This window comes from Mustelus asterias, chromosome 6 (assembly GCF_964213995.1).
Source record: "Mustelus asterias chromosome 6, sMusAst1.hap1.1, whole genome shotgun sequence".
In the NCBI taxonomy this organism is placed as follows: Eukaryota; Metazoa; Chordata; class Chondrichthyes; order Carcharhiniformes; family Triakidae; genus Mustelus; species Mustelus asterias.
In genome coordinates, this window is record NC_135806.1 from 76,969,794 (window position 1) to 76,985,273 (window position 15,480).

The 15,480-nt window shown below is 40.6% G+C and overlaps 1 protein-coding gene across 3 annotated transcripts in view; it reads left to right on the forward strand.

The window, feature by feature from the left end:
* cep120 (centrosomal protein 120) overlaps positions 1 to 15,480 on the forward strand; it is a 75,905-nt gene that overhangs the window by 20,494 nt on the left and 39,931 nt on the right. For 2 of the 3 annotated variants that reach the window (XM_078214586.1, XM_078214588.1), the window contains 3 exons: positions 884 to 1,058; positions 10,851 to 11,000; positions 12,151 to 12,333. In XM_078214586.1, the coding sequence (XP_078070712.1) occupies positions 884 to 1,058; positions 10,851 to 11,000; positions 12,151 to 12,333 (508 nt within the window). The remainder of the gene's footprint in view (positions 1 to 883; positions 1,059 to 10,850; positions 11,001 to 12,150; positions 12,334 to 15,480) is intronic. The other variant, XM_078214589.1, reaches the window with a different exon arrangement.

The window sequence follows — 15,480 nt, forward strand, 5'->3', positions numbered from 1 at the left end:
CTCACATTGTTTCGTCTCTTAAAGACTTGATTAGTTGTAAGTATTTGCATTCCAACCATTATTCATGTAAATTGAGTCTGTGTCTTTATAAGCTCTGTTTGTGAACAGAATTCCCACTCACCTGAAGAAGGGGCTAAGAGCTCCGAAAGCTTGTGTGGCTTTTGCTACCAAATAAACCTGTTGGACTTTAACCTGGTGTTGTTAAACTTCTTATTAAGTGATCCAGCCAGAATTGTTGGTCAATGGCTAACACAGTTGTGAAAAATATCCCTTCAAATCTGTGCCTTTAATTTAAGGAGATGTGGGCTGCAATGAGAGTGTGTGGATGGTTTTATTGCGAACTTGGGTATCAGAGATGGAGGTGAGAGTGTGTTTGAAGAGATCAGTAGTTGGAGAGATGTTGTGATGAGCAGAGTTTCGAGAGTAAAAGAGTAATGGACAATTTGTTGAAAGTTAATTGTAAAGTAATGTTCTGAAAGGAACTTTGAGCTCTCCATATACTGGCTCATGCCAGTACAAAACAATTTTGAATACATTTTTTGTGAAAGCAGCATAACGCCCAAGATGATCGGACTCTTGAGTTTTTTGAAACCAGCACCGCAAGTTAACATGCTGCTTTGACTTTGCACCTTGTATTGTTGCAGCCTAGTTAATGTGCCATTGATTCTACAAAGAACTTCATAAACTTTTAATTTGTGCTTGAGAATGCAGTAAGTTTTATGTTGGCCATGCTGTGCCTGACTCGAGTGTTTTATTTGACTATGATGCTTTGGCAGAAGTTTTTAAGGTAACTAAGGTATTGCATTGCATGTTACAGACAACTTTCACTCTACGAAGTGAAAACATTTATTGCACAGTTATTGCATTTTTTGATTTCCAATAGTGCCAGTTTCTGCAATGGAATTGCAATCTGATCCAGCTCCAGTTTCAAAGTTATCTGATTCTGCATCAGCACCAAAGATTTCCATTCCAGCATCAGCACACCATTTCTCCTTTGCCCTGGACATAAGAAGCATTAGACAATTGGATGTCAGTTTTGCCATAAACTGCATAGTACGGTAAATGTCTTTTTATTCATGTTTGCGACTCAATATCTATATTCTGTAAAGTGCAAAAACACCAATCATGGCAATTAAGGTCATGTTTAACTGTTTATTTGATTGCTGATTTACATCTGTTAACTTTGAATCTTTAACACAAATCACCTTTAATATCCACCTTGCTCATTCCACCGTTGGTATATAGGCTTCCGTACATGGGTCTTAACATAGAGATATGAAATCTGTTTGCCCCTCCACATCCTAAAGAATAGAAGGTGTCCAAAAGGGACTGGGAGTTGGAGAGATGGAAGAATCATGTGAAACAACCATAACGATCCATATCTGGTTTGCAACAACAATCATGGACACTCAACCTTCTGAGGGGGCTGTAGTCAATGAACATTATGGGGTGGGGGGGAGGGGAAATCATCCGCACATTAAAAACGATTGCTTTTTTTTGGTCATTCTCTTTGAGGTATAAAAATATTGAAAGCAGTCAAGCATCATCCAATTGAGTAATCGGTTGTTTTTTACTTTCCTATTGGCATAGGAAGATAATGTGTCACAAGGATGGATGTTTTAGCCAACTGATGGCAGAAGTGTGGGGGCAAACGATGTGTTGAAACCTACAGGAATACCTTTAATCACAGTTTACAACCCTAACGGAACAGTATATTTGAGTTTGGATGTGATTTGTCTGTCAACTAAAGCTTGGAGGAGTGTTGCGCGGCAGAAGTAATTACAAGAAAAAAAATGCATGTTGAAACGAACTGGAATATCATTTTCTGCCTTTTGTTCATGGTGATTTTAATTTCTAATATGGATGGAATATTCTTGCTTTGGAAATTTTGGCAAGTTGCTCCTGTAAGTGGTGTGCATTGAAGATTTTAGATGCAAATTCTTCAGAGCTTCTGACTGATAAACTAGTAATAATGTTGTCTATATGTCATTCTTCTTGAAGTGAGAATCTCTGTTAGATTAATAGCACAGGGAGGTGAATTATCATATATACCAATTAACCATTGGCAGTCATGTGTTTGGTATGCACATGGCCACCAATAATTAATTGTTAAAATGTACACTTAACTGTTTGGTACTAGTTAGTCACTGTTGTAATGTAATTTGGCAATAACTTCAATTAAAAATATTTTTGATGTGCATGGTTAAATGAATTCTTACCAATGCTATCAAGAAAATAGAAAGTGATGGATGAACCTTAATTACGAGTTTGCTTTGTGCAGCAATGTGATAGTGTTGTTAGCTTATTCACCAGCTGTGACAAAGTAAATTATCTGAGATGTGATTGTGGATTACTGAGTGAAAAGGTTAACTTATAAAACTCTCCGTTTCTGCAAGTTAATAGTTTGTTGCAGAGGTTGACCTCTGGATGTAACATAACGTAAGAAAAATACAAAACTTTTTCAAAGTAATAAAAAGTGTAACATTCTGAAGTTGCCATCAAACCAGCAAATATTCATTGCCAACCTGAATTGGAATGTAAAGTGAAACTTTAAAAGAAACCTGCCATGGCAGAGAATGCTTCCTTGTATCTTAGAGTATAACTTGGGGACTGAGGCGAGTAGCACTTGGTCAGCACATAATCTGTTTTAATCTAGCTCAAATTGAAATGGTAAATGGTAAAGAAAGAAAGACTACCTGACGACCGCCTTGACACATTTGAGGAAATTACATGTCAACTGGAACATAAACCAAAACATCTTTTGCTAAATACCTTCTGAAAGTCTAAATATAAGATTCTATACAAAGTGTTCTTAGTTAAGGTCAAAGCTGTGGGGATTTGGGGTAAATCCTGTATATTAAGAAATTGGCGAAAGGGTAGAAAAATAGACTTGCAATGATTTACAATTGATCAACCAAGGGAAAAATATTCTTCCTGGGTCATAGTGAAAGAGGAGGGAGTTGACACTGTGGATGAGCTAAAAAATGACACAGGAGGGATTAGAGAGGGTGGCTGTGTTGAAAGTTGATAAGTCACCATGATGAGATGGTACTGAGGAAAGTGAGGGTAGAAACTGCAGAGGGACTGGCCATAATTTTTCAATCTTCCGCAGATACAGGGAAGGTGTCAGAGGATGAGTGAATTGCAAATGTTACACCCTTGATTAAAATGTGTACGGGTAAGTCCTGGCTTCAAGCCAGTCAGTTTAACTTCGATGGTGGAAAGTTTTTAGAAATGATATTTCAGGGCAAGGTTAACTATTTCTCGTAAATAAAAGCTAACAGTCACTTGAAATGTTGATTAATTAAGGAAAACCAGCAGTGTTTAATTGACTTTGATGTGGCAATAGAGAGAGTAGATGAGGGTAATGCTCTTGATGTGATGTATGTGGACTTCCAAAAGGCATTTAATGAGGTGCCAGAAAACGAACTTGTGGGCAAAGTTAAAACCTGTGGAGTAAAAGGGACAGTGGCTGCATGGATATAAAAATTGGTTAAGTGACAGAAAGCAGAGTATTGGTGAACAGTTATTTCAGTACTGGAGTAAGTTTTATAGTGGAGTTCCCCAGATGTCAGTGTTGGGACCCTTGCTTTTCCTGATGCACATATGACCTAGACCTTGATATAGAGGACACAATTTCAAAATTTGCTCATGATACAAAACTTGAAAGCATCATAAACTGTTAGCTAGGTGGTTTGGAACTTCAAAAGGACATACAAGTTTGTGGAATAGACAGACAAGTGGCACATGAAATTCAATGTAGAGAAAAAGAGCCTGGAGAGTCAAACTAGTTGGGTCACTCTTTCAAAGATCCAGCACAGACTGAAGGGCCAAATTCCCCCCTCCTGTGCTGCGTGATTCCATTGTTTCTGAGAAGCATGATGTGATTAATTTTAGTGGGAAAACATGGAGAGACAATATAAAGTTAAAGATACAACTCTAAAGGGAATGCAAGAGCACCGGATGAATGTGTGTTCGAGTTACTGAAGGTAGCAGGGCAGGTTGAGAGCACGGTTATAATGCATACAGTATCCTAAGTTTTATTATAGGGGCATAGAATAGAAGAGCAAGGAGGCTACGTTAAACATGCATAGAGAGAGTGCAGGAAAAAAACCACGAGAATGCTTCCAGGGGTGGGGAACTTCAGTTACAGGATAGATTGAAGAAATTGGTAATATTTTCCTTTTGGAGAAGAGAAAGTTGAGAGGAGATTTGATCGAGGTATTCAAAGTCATGAAGGGTCTCGACAGAGTTGGTAGGGAGAAGTTGTTCTGACTGGTAGAAGGATTGAGAAGGAGAGAAATTGAAGGTAATTCAATGGAGAGGCGATGGCCTTGTGGTATTATCGCTGGACAATTAATTCAGAAACTGTTCTGGGGACCCGGGTTCGAATCCCGCCATGGCAGATGGTGGAATTTGAATTCAACAAAAAATATCTGGGGATTAAAAATCTACTGATGATCATTAAACCATTGTCGATTGTCGGAAAAACCCATCTGGTTCACTAATGTCGTTCAGCGAAGGAAATCTGCCGTCCTTACCTGGTCTGGCCTACATGTGACTCCAGAGCCACAGCAATGTGGTTGATTCTCAACTGCCCTGCAAGGTCAACGAGGGATGGGCAATAAATGCTGGCCAGCCAGTGACACCCATGTCCCACGAATGAATTAAAAAAAAATTGGCAAAAGAAGCAATGAAAAGCATGGTTTGATTTGATTTATTATTGTCACATGTATTAGTATACAGTGAAAAGTATTGTTTCTTGGGCACTATACAGACACAGCATATCATACATATAGAAGGAAAGGGTGCAGAATGTAGTGTTACAGTCATAGATAGGGTGTGGCAAAAAATCAACTGAATGTGAGGTAGGTCCATTGAAAAGTCTGATGGCAACAGGGAAGATGATCTTGAGTCAGTTGACTTGTCCCCTCAGTCTTTTGTATCTTTTTCCCGACGGAAGAAGGTGGAAGAGAGCATGTCTGGGGTGCTTGGGATCCTTGATTATGCTGGCTGCTTTTCCAAGGCAGGAGGAAGAATAGACAGTGTCAGTGAGTGGGAGGCTGGCTTGAGTGATGGACTGGGCTTCGTTCACGACCCTTTGTAATTTTTTGTGGTCTTGGACAGAGCAGGAGCCATACCAAGCTGTGATACAACTGGAAAGAATGCTTTCTATGGTGCATCTGTAAAAGTTGCTGAGAGTTGTAGCTAACGTGCCAAATTTCCTTCTACTTCAGAGAAAGTAGTGATGTTGGCGGGCTTTCTTAACTATAATGTTGGCATGGAAGGGCCAGGACAGGCTATAGGTAATCTGGACACCTAAAAACGTGAAGCGCTCGACCATTTCTACTTCATCCCCATTGATGCAGACAGAGGCATGTCCTCCACTACGCTTCCTGAAGTCAATGACTATTTCCTTCGTTTTGTTGACATTGGGGGAGAGATTACTGTCATCGCACCAGTTCACTGTCGAGTTGGAGGGGAATTTGGGCACACATCATAGTAGTTTAAGGAGTATAGTAAGGGATTGTGGACACAGCCTTATGGGGCACTGGTGTTGAGGATGATCCTGGAGGAGGTGTTGTTGCCTATCCTTACTGATTGCGGTCTGTGGGTTAGGAAGTTCAGGATCCAGTCGCAGAGAGAGGAGCTGAATCCCCAGCCACGGAGTTTGGAGATGAGTTTCATAGGAATCGTGGTATTGAAGGTTGAGCTGTAGTCAATAAATAGGAGTCTGACAGAGGTGTCTATGTTATCTAGGTGTTCCAGGATTGAGTGCAGGGCCAGAGAGGTGGCATCTGCTGTGGACCTGTTTCGGTGGTAGGCGAACTGTAGTGGACCCGGGCAATCTGGGAGGCCAGAATTGATGCGTGCCATGACTAATCTTTCGAAGCACTTCTTCATGATGGACGTTAGAGCCACTGGACGATAGTCATTAAGGCACGCTGCTTGGCTTTTCGTTGGTACCGGGATGATGGTCGTCTTCGTGAAGTAAATGGGGACCTCAGATTGTTGTAAAGAGAGGTTGAAGATGTCTACCAATACCCCCGCCAGCTGGTCTGCGCAGGATCTTGGTGCTCATCCAGGTACCCCATCCGGGCTGGTAGCTTTTGTGGATTGACCTTCGAGAAGGCTGTTCTGATGTCTGCAATAGTGACCTCAGATACAGGTTCATCTCAGGCTTCCAGGGTGGAAGGCGTGCACTTGCTGACCTCTTGCTCAAAAAGGGCATAGAATGCATTAAGCTCATCAGGGAGGGGTGTGTTTGTGCCGGTGTTTTTACATGCCTTCATCTTGTCTTATGTCTTGTAAACTTGCTATAGTCGAAGGGGGTCTATGTGGCTAGCCTGAGACTGTAGCTTGGTCTGGTACTGTTCTTTGACATATTTGGATCTCCTTAGATCATATCTGGCTTTCTTTGCACAGGCCAGGATCACCTGACTTGAACGCCTCAGACCTGGACTTGGATATCCTTGTTCATCAATGGTTTCCGGTTGGGAAACGTGGATTTGCTTCTTTGGCATGCAGTCTTCTACACATGAAGTGAACCTTTTTCATGCAACGAATGGTTAAGACCTGCTGCATGAGTGGTGGGGGCAGATTCAATTGAGGCAGTCACAAGGGTCTTGGATTATTATCTAAAAAGGAAGAATATGTAGGGTTAATGGGGAAAGGCAGGGAATGGCACAAAATGCATTGCTTATTCGGAGAACCATCACAGACACAACGGGCCAAATAGCCTTCGGTACTGTTACGTAATAATTCTATAAAATGTTCCAGAGTTGAGGAACTTCAGTTTTGTAGATAGATTAGAAAAGCTAGCAATGTTCTCCTCGGAAAAGACAAGGTTGAGTGGATATTTGATAGAGGTTTTGAGACAGAATGGGTTGGAAGAAACTGTTCCCATTGGTAGAAGGATTGAGAGCCAGAGGATGTCAATTGAGGTAGTTGGCAAAATCGGTGTCATGAGGGAAACTTTAGGCAAACAAGTGATTCAGATCTGGAATGCGCTGCTTCAGAGAGTGATAGAGGCAGATTCAGTTGTGCCTTTAAAAAAACAATTGGACGATTACCTGAAGAGAGAAAAGATTGCAGGGCTGTGGGGAAAATATAGTAAATAAGTAATCTTAAATGCACTCTTGTGCTCTTTTTCACTGTTGCTCCACATGTGCTCACCCCTTTCATGTGGCAGCTGTGCTGTAATATGGGTTCTTTTAGATGTCTGGATGAGATCTTGAGATTTGTATGGTTCATCATGAACTGCTTATTGTTAATCCTTAACTATTTATAGATCCCAGATATTCGAGGTTGGCTTCCAGAGGACTCTGAGTCATTTACATGTGACTCTCCATCATACAATGGGTAGCGCTGTTCTCCACTTCCACTTTAACTCTTGCTCTGCTGAACATCTTTGCATTACATTGGCATGCAGGCACATAATAAACATCCCCTTTCTCCACAATTGAAAACTTTCTCCGCCTTCCAATGTTGTATTACTGTATAGCCTTTACTTGCTATCCCGTCTCTGACTTTATGCATTTGGATGGTGTTGAGGCTTGGCACTTCTTCCGTACCTCGGACTTTCAAGTTTGGAAAATAGTAATATCATTCAGTGTTTCTGATACTTAATGCACTTTTTGTGTTCTTTCGAGTTGTGTTTCTCTTTAACAACTCGTCTGCTTTTTTTCAGACACTGGGTTTGTCCAGTTGCATCCAAGGGGAATATGCACTTAGTTCTTTCCTGGAGTGGACTCAACATTTCCTTTTCCGTGGTGCCTGCCAAGTTCTTGCTGATCATTTCACAAATGGAAACTTGATTATCACTTAAGTCACAATTTCAGCCAAACATTTGTTGCTTTATTCTCCAATCTTTTTGCAAGCTTATGAATCTCTTCATTCAGCTAAAGAGGTCGCAGAACATCTGCGACATCCAGTGCTGCTGCTTCAACTAGTGACTTGTACTTCAGAGTTGGATTTACAGTTTCTGATCTTATTTCTGTTTTTCCTCTCTCCGTCTGCAACAGAACTTTTGTCTTTCTTTTTAGTTTCACTCTTGACCAGGTTGTTCTCCAGCAGTTTTGTCTTGTTTAAGTTCTGTAATTCTGTTCCTTGTGGCTTCATGATCTGCTCACAGGTTTGAGAGTTCTGCAGCTTTCTTTTCAATGCCGCCTCATTTTCATACATCTGCTTCTTCAGCTCTTTAATCTGTTTTTTTCTGCCTCCCTTCTGGCATATGGAATATTGCTGAATCTGCTCTGCCAACCAGCTCTTAAGTTCGTTGTTAGTGATGTTAGGTTCATTTTGCATCTCTTTTTATTCTTCTGGAAAATTACACTTTGATCTGAGTGATTCTTGTAATGTTTGAAGGTCTGTCAATAGGTTTTATAGATTTCACAGAAACCCGACAGTGCAGAAGGAGGCCATTCGGCCCATCGAGTCTGCACCGACAACAATCCCACCCAGGCCCTATCCCAAAACCCACACATTTATCCCGCTAATCCCTCTAAGCTACACATCCCGGGACACTAAGGGTCAATTTAGCACATCTTTGGATCTTTACTTTGTGAAGCTCACTTGCTTCCATGTTGAGTTTTCCTTTAATTCACTAGCTCTCCAAGTTTCTTCTGCTGTCTTTTCATTTTGCTGTTTAGGGCAGTCTTCATTCCTGCATGTTGCTGAATGGTTACGCATTCCTTTTGTATTTGATCTTGAAGGACAATCCGTTCTTTCAATTGTCTATTTTCTTGTTGACCCCTTGCCAATTGACTCTGGGTTTCAGTGCATCATGTCATTGCAACTGATTGGTTCCACACAGCTTTTCCTGCAAAAACATTGAATGTCCTTTGTAGCTCCTCATGTTTTTCCACTGTTACATATTGATTTTTCTAGGAGTCTTTCAGGGTCACAACTTGTTTGTGTTGTTTTTCTCTGTGCCTTTTTTTCCTGGCTGTGCATCTGGTTGAGTTTTCCTTACTGCTGCTTTGATTTGCCACCTGTGGAATTGAGGATCGTGATTTATTCCTGATATCGTTTTGTCATCTGTGAAATGTGTTTGTTCAGATCTCAAACAGCATGGTTCATTAAAGACTTCAGTTTATCGTGCATTTTCAGAGGTAGATACTGAGCTTGAATTTTGCGCTTCAAATCTTCCAATTCAGCTCTAATGTGAACATAAGCCTTAAAAACAGCTTTAATTACTTTTTGCATATTTTACTGCTTTTGAATGACTTCAGATAGATTTCCCTCCATGATATTTTTAAGAAATGTATTTGAGCCATGTTTTTGTGCAGGATCTGTTGTTGCAGTCTTATGCACTCTAAGCTACTCTGTCTACTGGAATCCTGTATTGTTGCTGCAACTGCATAATTGCTTCAAATGGCTCGAATGTTTGTTTTAATCAGAACTAATGCTGTTCTGCTGTTTTCCTTTGGGATTTTGCAGAGTAGGGCTTGATTGGGATGCTTGGCAGGTACAATCATGTGACGGGCAAAGCTGGGCTTAGACAGAATTTTAAGCTTAGATGCTGCTTTTGGAGTTGAAAGAGAGCAGTGTCTCTCTTTACCCCTCTCTGAAATTGCAAAGTGGAATTTGCCAGGAGATAAGTTTCTTTTTTGGAGATTCTGCTACATCAGAGTGGATCTTATTCTGTATATTGCTGTGTGAATCTCTGTCCAGAAGTGTTAAAAAGTCAATCATTTTCTAATGGCCTTGCAGAAAATAGCGATCCAGACCTTGAAAGCAGGCTTAAAGAAACAGCCCACAGCCTCTCTGGACACCAAACTCTCAAGATTATTGTTAGACTGCAGAACGACCCCCTCCAAGCGACTCCCGGAATAGCGCCAGCTGAGTTGTTCATGGGCAGACAACTCTGCACCAGATTGAGCCTGATCTTCCCGAATCTCCGGGGGGATAGGGTGGAAAGGCATCAAAAAGCCCAGGTTCGAGCTCACAACACTAACTGTGAGAGACACTTAAAGGCAGGTGATAAAGTATTGTTGAAGAATCATGGAGAATGGCCCCACGGGGTTACAAGGCACGGTTGATGCAACAGGACTGGTTTCATCCAGCATCTGTGGGATGCCATTCTGAGAAAACATCTGGACCATTTGAAAGCCTTAAATTCTCAGACTATTCAGCAACAAACAATAATCAGCATGTTGGGAGCCTTGGAAAGACTTCCGGGACCCACTAGATTCCGCTCTCCGTCTCCAGTTATTGGAACCTCTGATGCAGAAATGGATATGGTGGACGTAGCCCAGTCTACTCCCTAACGACCCGAAGAAGGGAGTGAACCTGTGCCTCCGCGCTCTAAATGAAAGAGACCAGCACCGGTTCACTGCACCCTGCCTACATCACACACAAAGTTTGAGGAACCGGCCCCTGTGCTTAAACGCCTTAAGAAGCGCTCTCGGCGAACGAACCACCGAAGTTTCTTGTACCTAGAGGAGGAAGGGTTTAATGAGGTGCACAATGTGGACCTCTTGGGATACGAGCTCCCCTCTTGTCTTGTGGCATGGACCCTTTTTGCTATTTCATTTCTCCTCCTCCATCCTGCCACACATCTTGATTTTTGTTATCCCTGTTTCTCTGCCTCTGTATTTGCTTAAAACCGGTTACATTTCTAGTGGTTTGTGTTTTGACTGAAGGCCATTGAGCTGAAATATGAACTTGATTTCTGTCTCCACAGATGCTGCCTTACCTGTTGAATTTTTCCAACATTTTCTGTTTTTATACTAAACATGCTTGAGTTCAATTGAGAAGTTTCTAATGCAAGACTGCTTATTTTCTGGTGAAGATAACATAGCATCCTAACTAAGTTGGGCACTTTTCTGCTTTAATTTGCTGATCAGGTACTCCTACCCGTTTTTTGGAACCGCAGCCCCAATCATGACGAATCCTCCAGTGGAAGTGAAGAGAAACATGGAAGTGGTCTTTCCTCAATCATATTGTGCATTTGATTTTGCAGCACTACCTCAACAACTACAAGATACTTTTTTAAGGTACCATTATTCACACTATATTTTAATGTGTTTAATTCTACCTGCATAATGACAACTGTGAATTAGGCTCTCCTAAATAGCCTTGAAATATTTCTTTTGAGTTTCCTGGTGCACCTTTTATACTGGTTTAAACTGCTTTAAAGAAGTTCAGGTTAACAAAGCAGAAAAATTCAACCATTTTGGCTTTGAAAAATATTATTTACAGCAAATAGATTTGTTGGAATCCTGGAATGATACAGTGCAGAAGGAGGCTTTTAATGTGGTGACTTTTTCAAGGAGCTATTCAATTAGCCCAATTCCCCATAGCTATGGAAATATTTCCCCTTTAAATATTTATCCACTCCACTTTGGAATATAATTATTGATCTTTTTTTGGCAGTTTCTTTCAAATCTTGAAAATTAACTGCATAACATTTCTCCACCTTTGGTTATTTTGCCAGTTACCTGAAATCTGTGTCCTCAGTTTGTTGACCCTGATGTCACTGGAAAGAGTTTCTTGTTATTTGCTCCATAAAACCTGTCATGATTTTCAACACCTCAATTAAGTTTCCACTTGACCTTCTATGCTCTAAGTAAAACAACTCCTGTTTTTTCACTCTTTCCACTTTACTAAAGCACCTCATCCTCACGAAGGCCTTGACATTCTTCATAAATTGTGCTGCCCAGAATTGGACACAGTACTCCAGCTGGGCCTAAAAAGTGATATATGAAAGTTCACCATAACTTGCTTACTTGTATTTTCAATACCTTTATTTATAAGACGAAGAATCCCGCCTGTCTTTTTCAGTCTTTTCAATTTGTCCTGTCTTTTTCTGTTCTGAAGAGAATTGATTGAGTAACAATCAGAAAAGAGAATCTTGGAATTTTTTTTTAAACGTGATTGCTGAGGCCACTTCTGCAAACACAGTTCAAGATTGATTAGCTCAGCAAAGATCAAGAAATTAACCTGAATTTTTTTTGCCTATGTGACTTAGTTGTGAGCTTGAGGTTTATTTTTGTTATCTTGAGACAAATTAATTTCAGATTCTAACTTGGTAATGTTAACTTCTCAACTTGGCCTTAAAGGAAGTAAGAAAACAAATGGAATAAAATGTAACAGTAAAATGTTGCATGTTATAGCTGCAATATACTAAGATTTATTTATTTTTAGGTTACCTTTGTTGGTTGAAGTATGGCACAAAGATACAATGACTAAAGACTTGCTTTTGGGAGTAGCAAGATTGAAATTGTCAAATGTTCTGACGGCAGAAAAATCTCGCTTTTTGGGTCCATCAGGTGATCAATGTTGGCGTCAGACCTACAGTGAGAGGATTCCAGTTGTAGCAGCACAAGGGCAAGTATGGTTATTAACATAATTTTCAAAATGAGTAACCCAACTCATTATGCCCCATTCCCAAATCCTGTATGCATGTAATATTGCATCTTAAGTTTTGAGTTAAATGTTATTTGCTTCCTGTGCTTGTCTTTCGTGGATAACCGTAATGTGGGTTTATTTTCAACTGCTAAGATTCTCCAGCCTAATCTTGGCTCTGTTGCGGGATATATACAATAGGTTTTGTGCCTTATCACTAAATGACACAAGACCATTCTCTTGCTCTCCTATTAGCTACCAGAACATGTCTCGCATAAAGTGTATTATTTCATTTTTTTAAATCTTCAACATTTTTTTTCATCTAGATGCATTATTATTTGTCTTCCAGTAAATGCTTTTGAACTTTTGTTGCCTTAGTATAGCATATAATTTGTGCGCTCTCTTGTCTTTTTTAATTTTGTCATATTTCTGGACTATTACTTCTTTGGCTTCCCAGGAGACACAATTTAATGTATCATAATGTTTTAAGAAGTGCACAATACAAATGGTTTATGGACTTTTAACAAATATCATTCATAATCTTGGGTTAAGCTCCAAAATTGGACCGAAATAGTACAATAAAGACAGCGTGTCACGCAGGGAATAGTTAACTCTAAAAAGCATTGCAAATTGGAATTGAACAAATTCTATTATCTTATCCATATGCACTTGCTTAATGAGTGTTTCAGCCTTTTCATTTTGATGATTCCTTATGATGTATCTTCACAAGTCAAAACTCTTCAGAGATCAAGGTATCAGAGTCACATGCCCCATAAGTACTTAATTTAACTCATTTAGATTTCATGTTTAACTATCCTAAGTTGTATTCATGTAGGTCGATAAACTGGATTTACCGGTGCTGATACAAATTGTGTACGGATACAGAACCCATTGATGTTATTTCATTTCACTTGGTATACTCACTTTCTGTATGTCTCGTACTGTCAAATATCAAGGAACTACTACTTGCCAAGTTGTAGTTCTTTGCCATACCAGTGCTGCAGAACTCGAGCCAATTCTGGAAAATCTCAAGAGTATCATGCAAGAATTTCTGTTATTAACCGTGATTTAATGGGCATTCATTGGACCACCAAGCTGGTCCTGCTGCCAAAAGTGCAGTCTCTGAACTCACATTTGGTTCTGATGTTGAGGGTTCGAAAGCCCAAATTTTTTTGTTTCTATTAGCATTGCACAAAGGGGTGGTGTTTCCAAATGATGCAGCTGCAGTTATCTACAAATATCCTCAATGCCGATTGGAGCTTGCTGACTTTTCAGAAAAAGGATCCATGATGTGGAGATTCCGGCGTTGGACTGGGGTGGGCACTCATGAAGGAGCAGCACTCCGAAAGCTCGTGATACCAAATAAACCTGTTGGACTTTAACCTGGCGTTGTGACACTCCTTACTGAAAAAGGATCAGGTGTGATAGCAAAGGAAATGCATAATCATGGCACTAAGTTAGCTTATTTTATACCAGGAGGGAGTAAGGAGAAGACTTGAGCCTTTATAATTCTGACTGAAAAACCAAGAAATTGGCCTCCGTTCCTACTTCCTTAAAGAGCACTGTTGGACACCAGGCCAGGCGTGGATGACCTATGTGGTCAAACAGCCTATATGAAGCATGATTACTTGGCTGATGAGATGGCGGGGAGGGCTGTTATAATCAGTGAAATAGTCTATCCCATTACGAGTCATCTGCTGCATTAAGATAATCATGATGTGGAGATGCCGGTGTTGGACTGGGGTAAACACAGCAAGAGTTTTAACAACACCAGGCTAAAGTCCAACAGGTTTATTTGGTAGCAAATGCCATTAGCTTTCGGAGCGCTGCTCCTTCGTCAGATGGAGTGGATATCTACTCTCAAACAGGGCATACAGAGATACAAAATCAAGTTATAGAATACTGATTAGAATGCGAATCTTTACAGCTACATTTAAAGATACGGACAATATGAGTGGAGGGTGCATTCGGCACAGGTTAAAGAAATGTGTATTGTCTCCAGACGGGACAGCCAGAGAGATTCTGCAAGTCCAGGAGGCAAGCTGTGGGGGTTACCGACAGTGTGACATGAACCCAACATCCCGGTTTAGGCCGTCCTCATGTGCGGAACTTGGCTATCAGTTTCTGCTCAGTGACTCTGCGCTGTCGTGTGTCATGAAGGCCGCCTTGGAGAACACATTATGTGCTCCAGACAATATCTCAAGCATTTATTTCAGATTTCAAGCGTACATAGTATTTTGTTTTTGATTGAGCCTAATTCCATTCTGCTTCTTGTATGTGTCAGCAGTGTTTGAAAACAATAATTCAACCTGATTAATGAATTTGGATAAATTTGCACTTTACTTGATTCTCTGTTTGCTAGGGCTGGGATTGAGAGAATTAAGTGTTTTTGGAGGACAAGTTGGGATGTACTATTTTACACTAGATGAAAATTTGCTTTGCCTTCCATAAAATAATCCCTTTGGATGAGACTTTTACTTCAAGAAGGTCAAAATTTTAACCTGTTCTGGATTTGATCATGTTAACTATTTGTAAACATACAAATTAGGAGGAGGAATAGGCCACTAGGCCCCTTGAATTAGCTTCACCATTTGCTAAGATAATAGCTGATCTGACGGTGGCCTCAATTCTACTTTCCTGGACTTGCGGATAGCGAAGAGCATTGTCGGGCAATACAGCAGGATATAGATAGGCTGGAAAATTGGGCGGAGAGGTGGCAGATGGAGTTTAATCCGGATAAATGCGAAGTGATGCATTTTGGAAGAAATAATGTAGGGAGGAGTTATACAATAAATGGCAGAGTCATCAGGAGTATAGAAACACTGAGGGACCTAGTTGTGCAAGTCCACAAATCCTTGAAGGTGGCAACACAGGTGGAGAAGGTGGTGAAGAAGGCATATGGTATCCTTGCCTTTATAGGACGGGGTATAGAGTATAAAAGCTGGAGTCTGATGATGCAGCTGTATAGAACGCTGGTTAGGCCACATTTGGAGTACTGCGTCCATTTCTGGTCGCCGCACTACCAGAAGGACGTGGAGGCGTTAGAGTGCAGAGAAGGTTTACCAGGATGTTGTCTGGTATGGAGGGTCTTAGCTATGAGGAGAGATTGGGTAAACTGGGGTTGTTCTC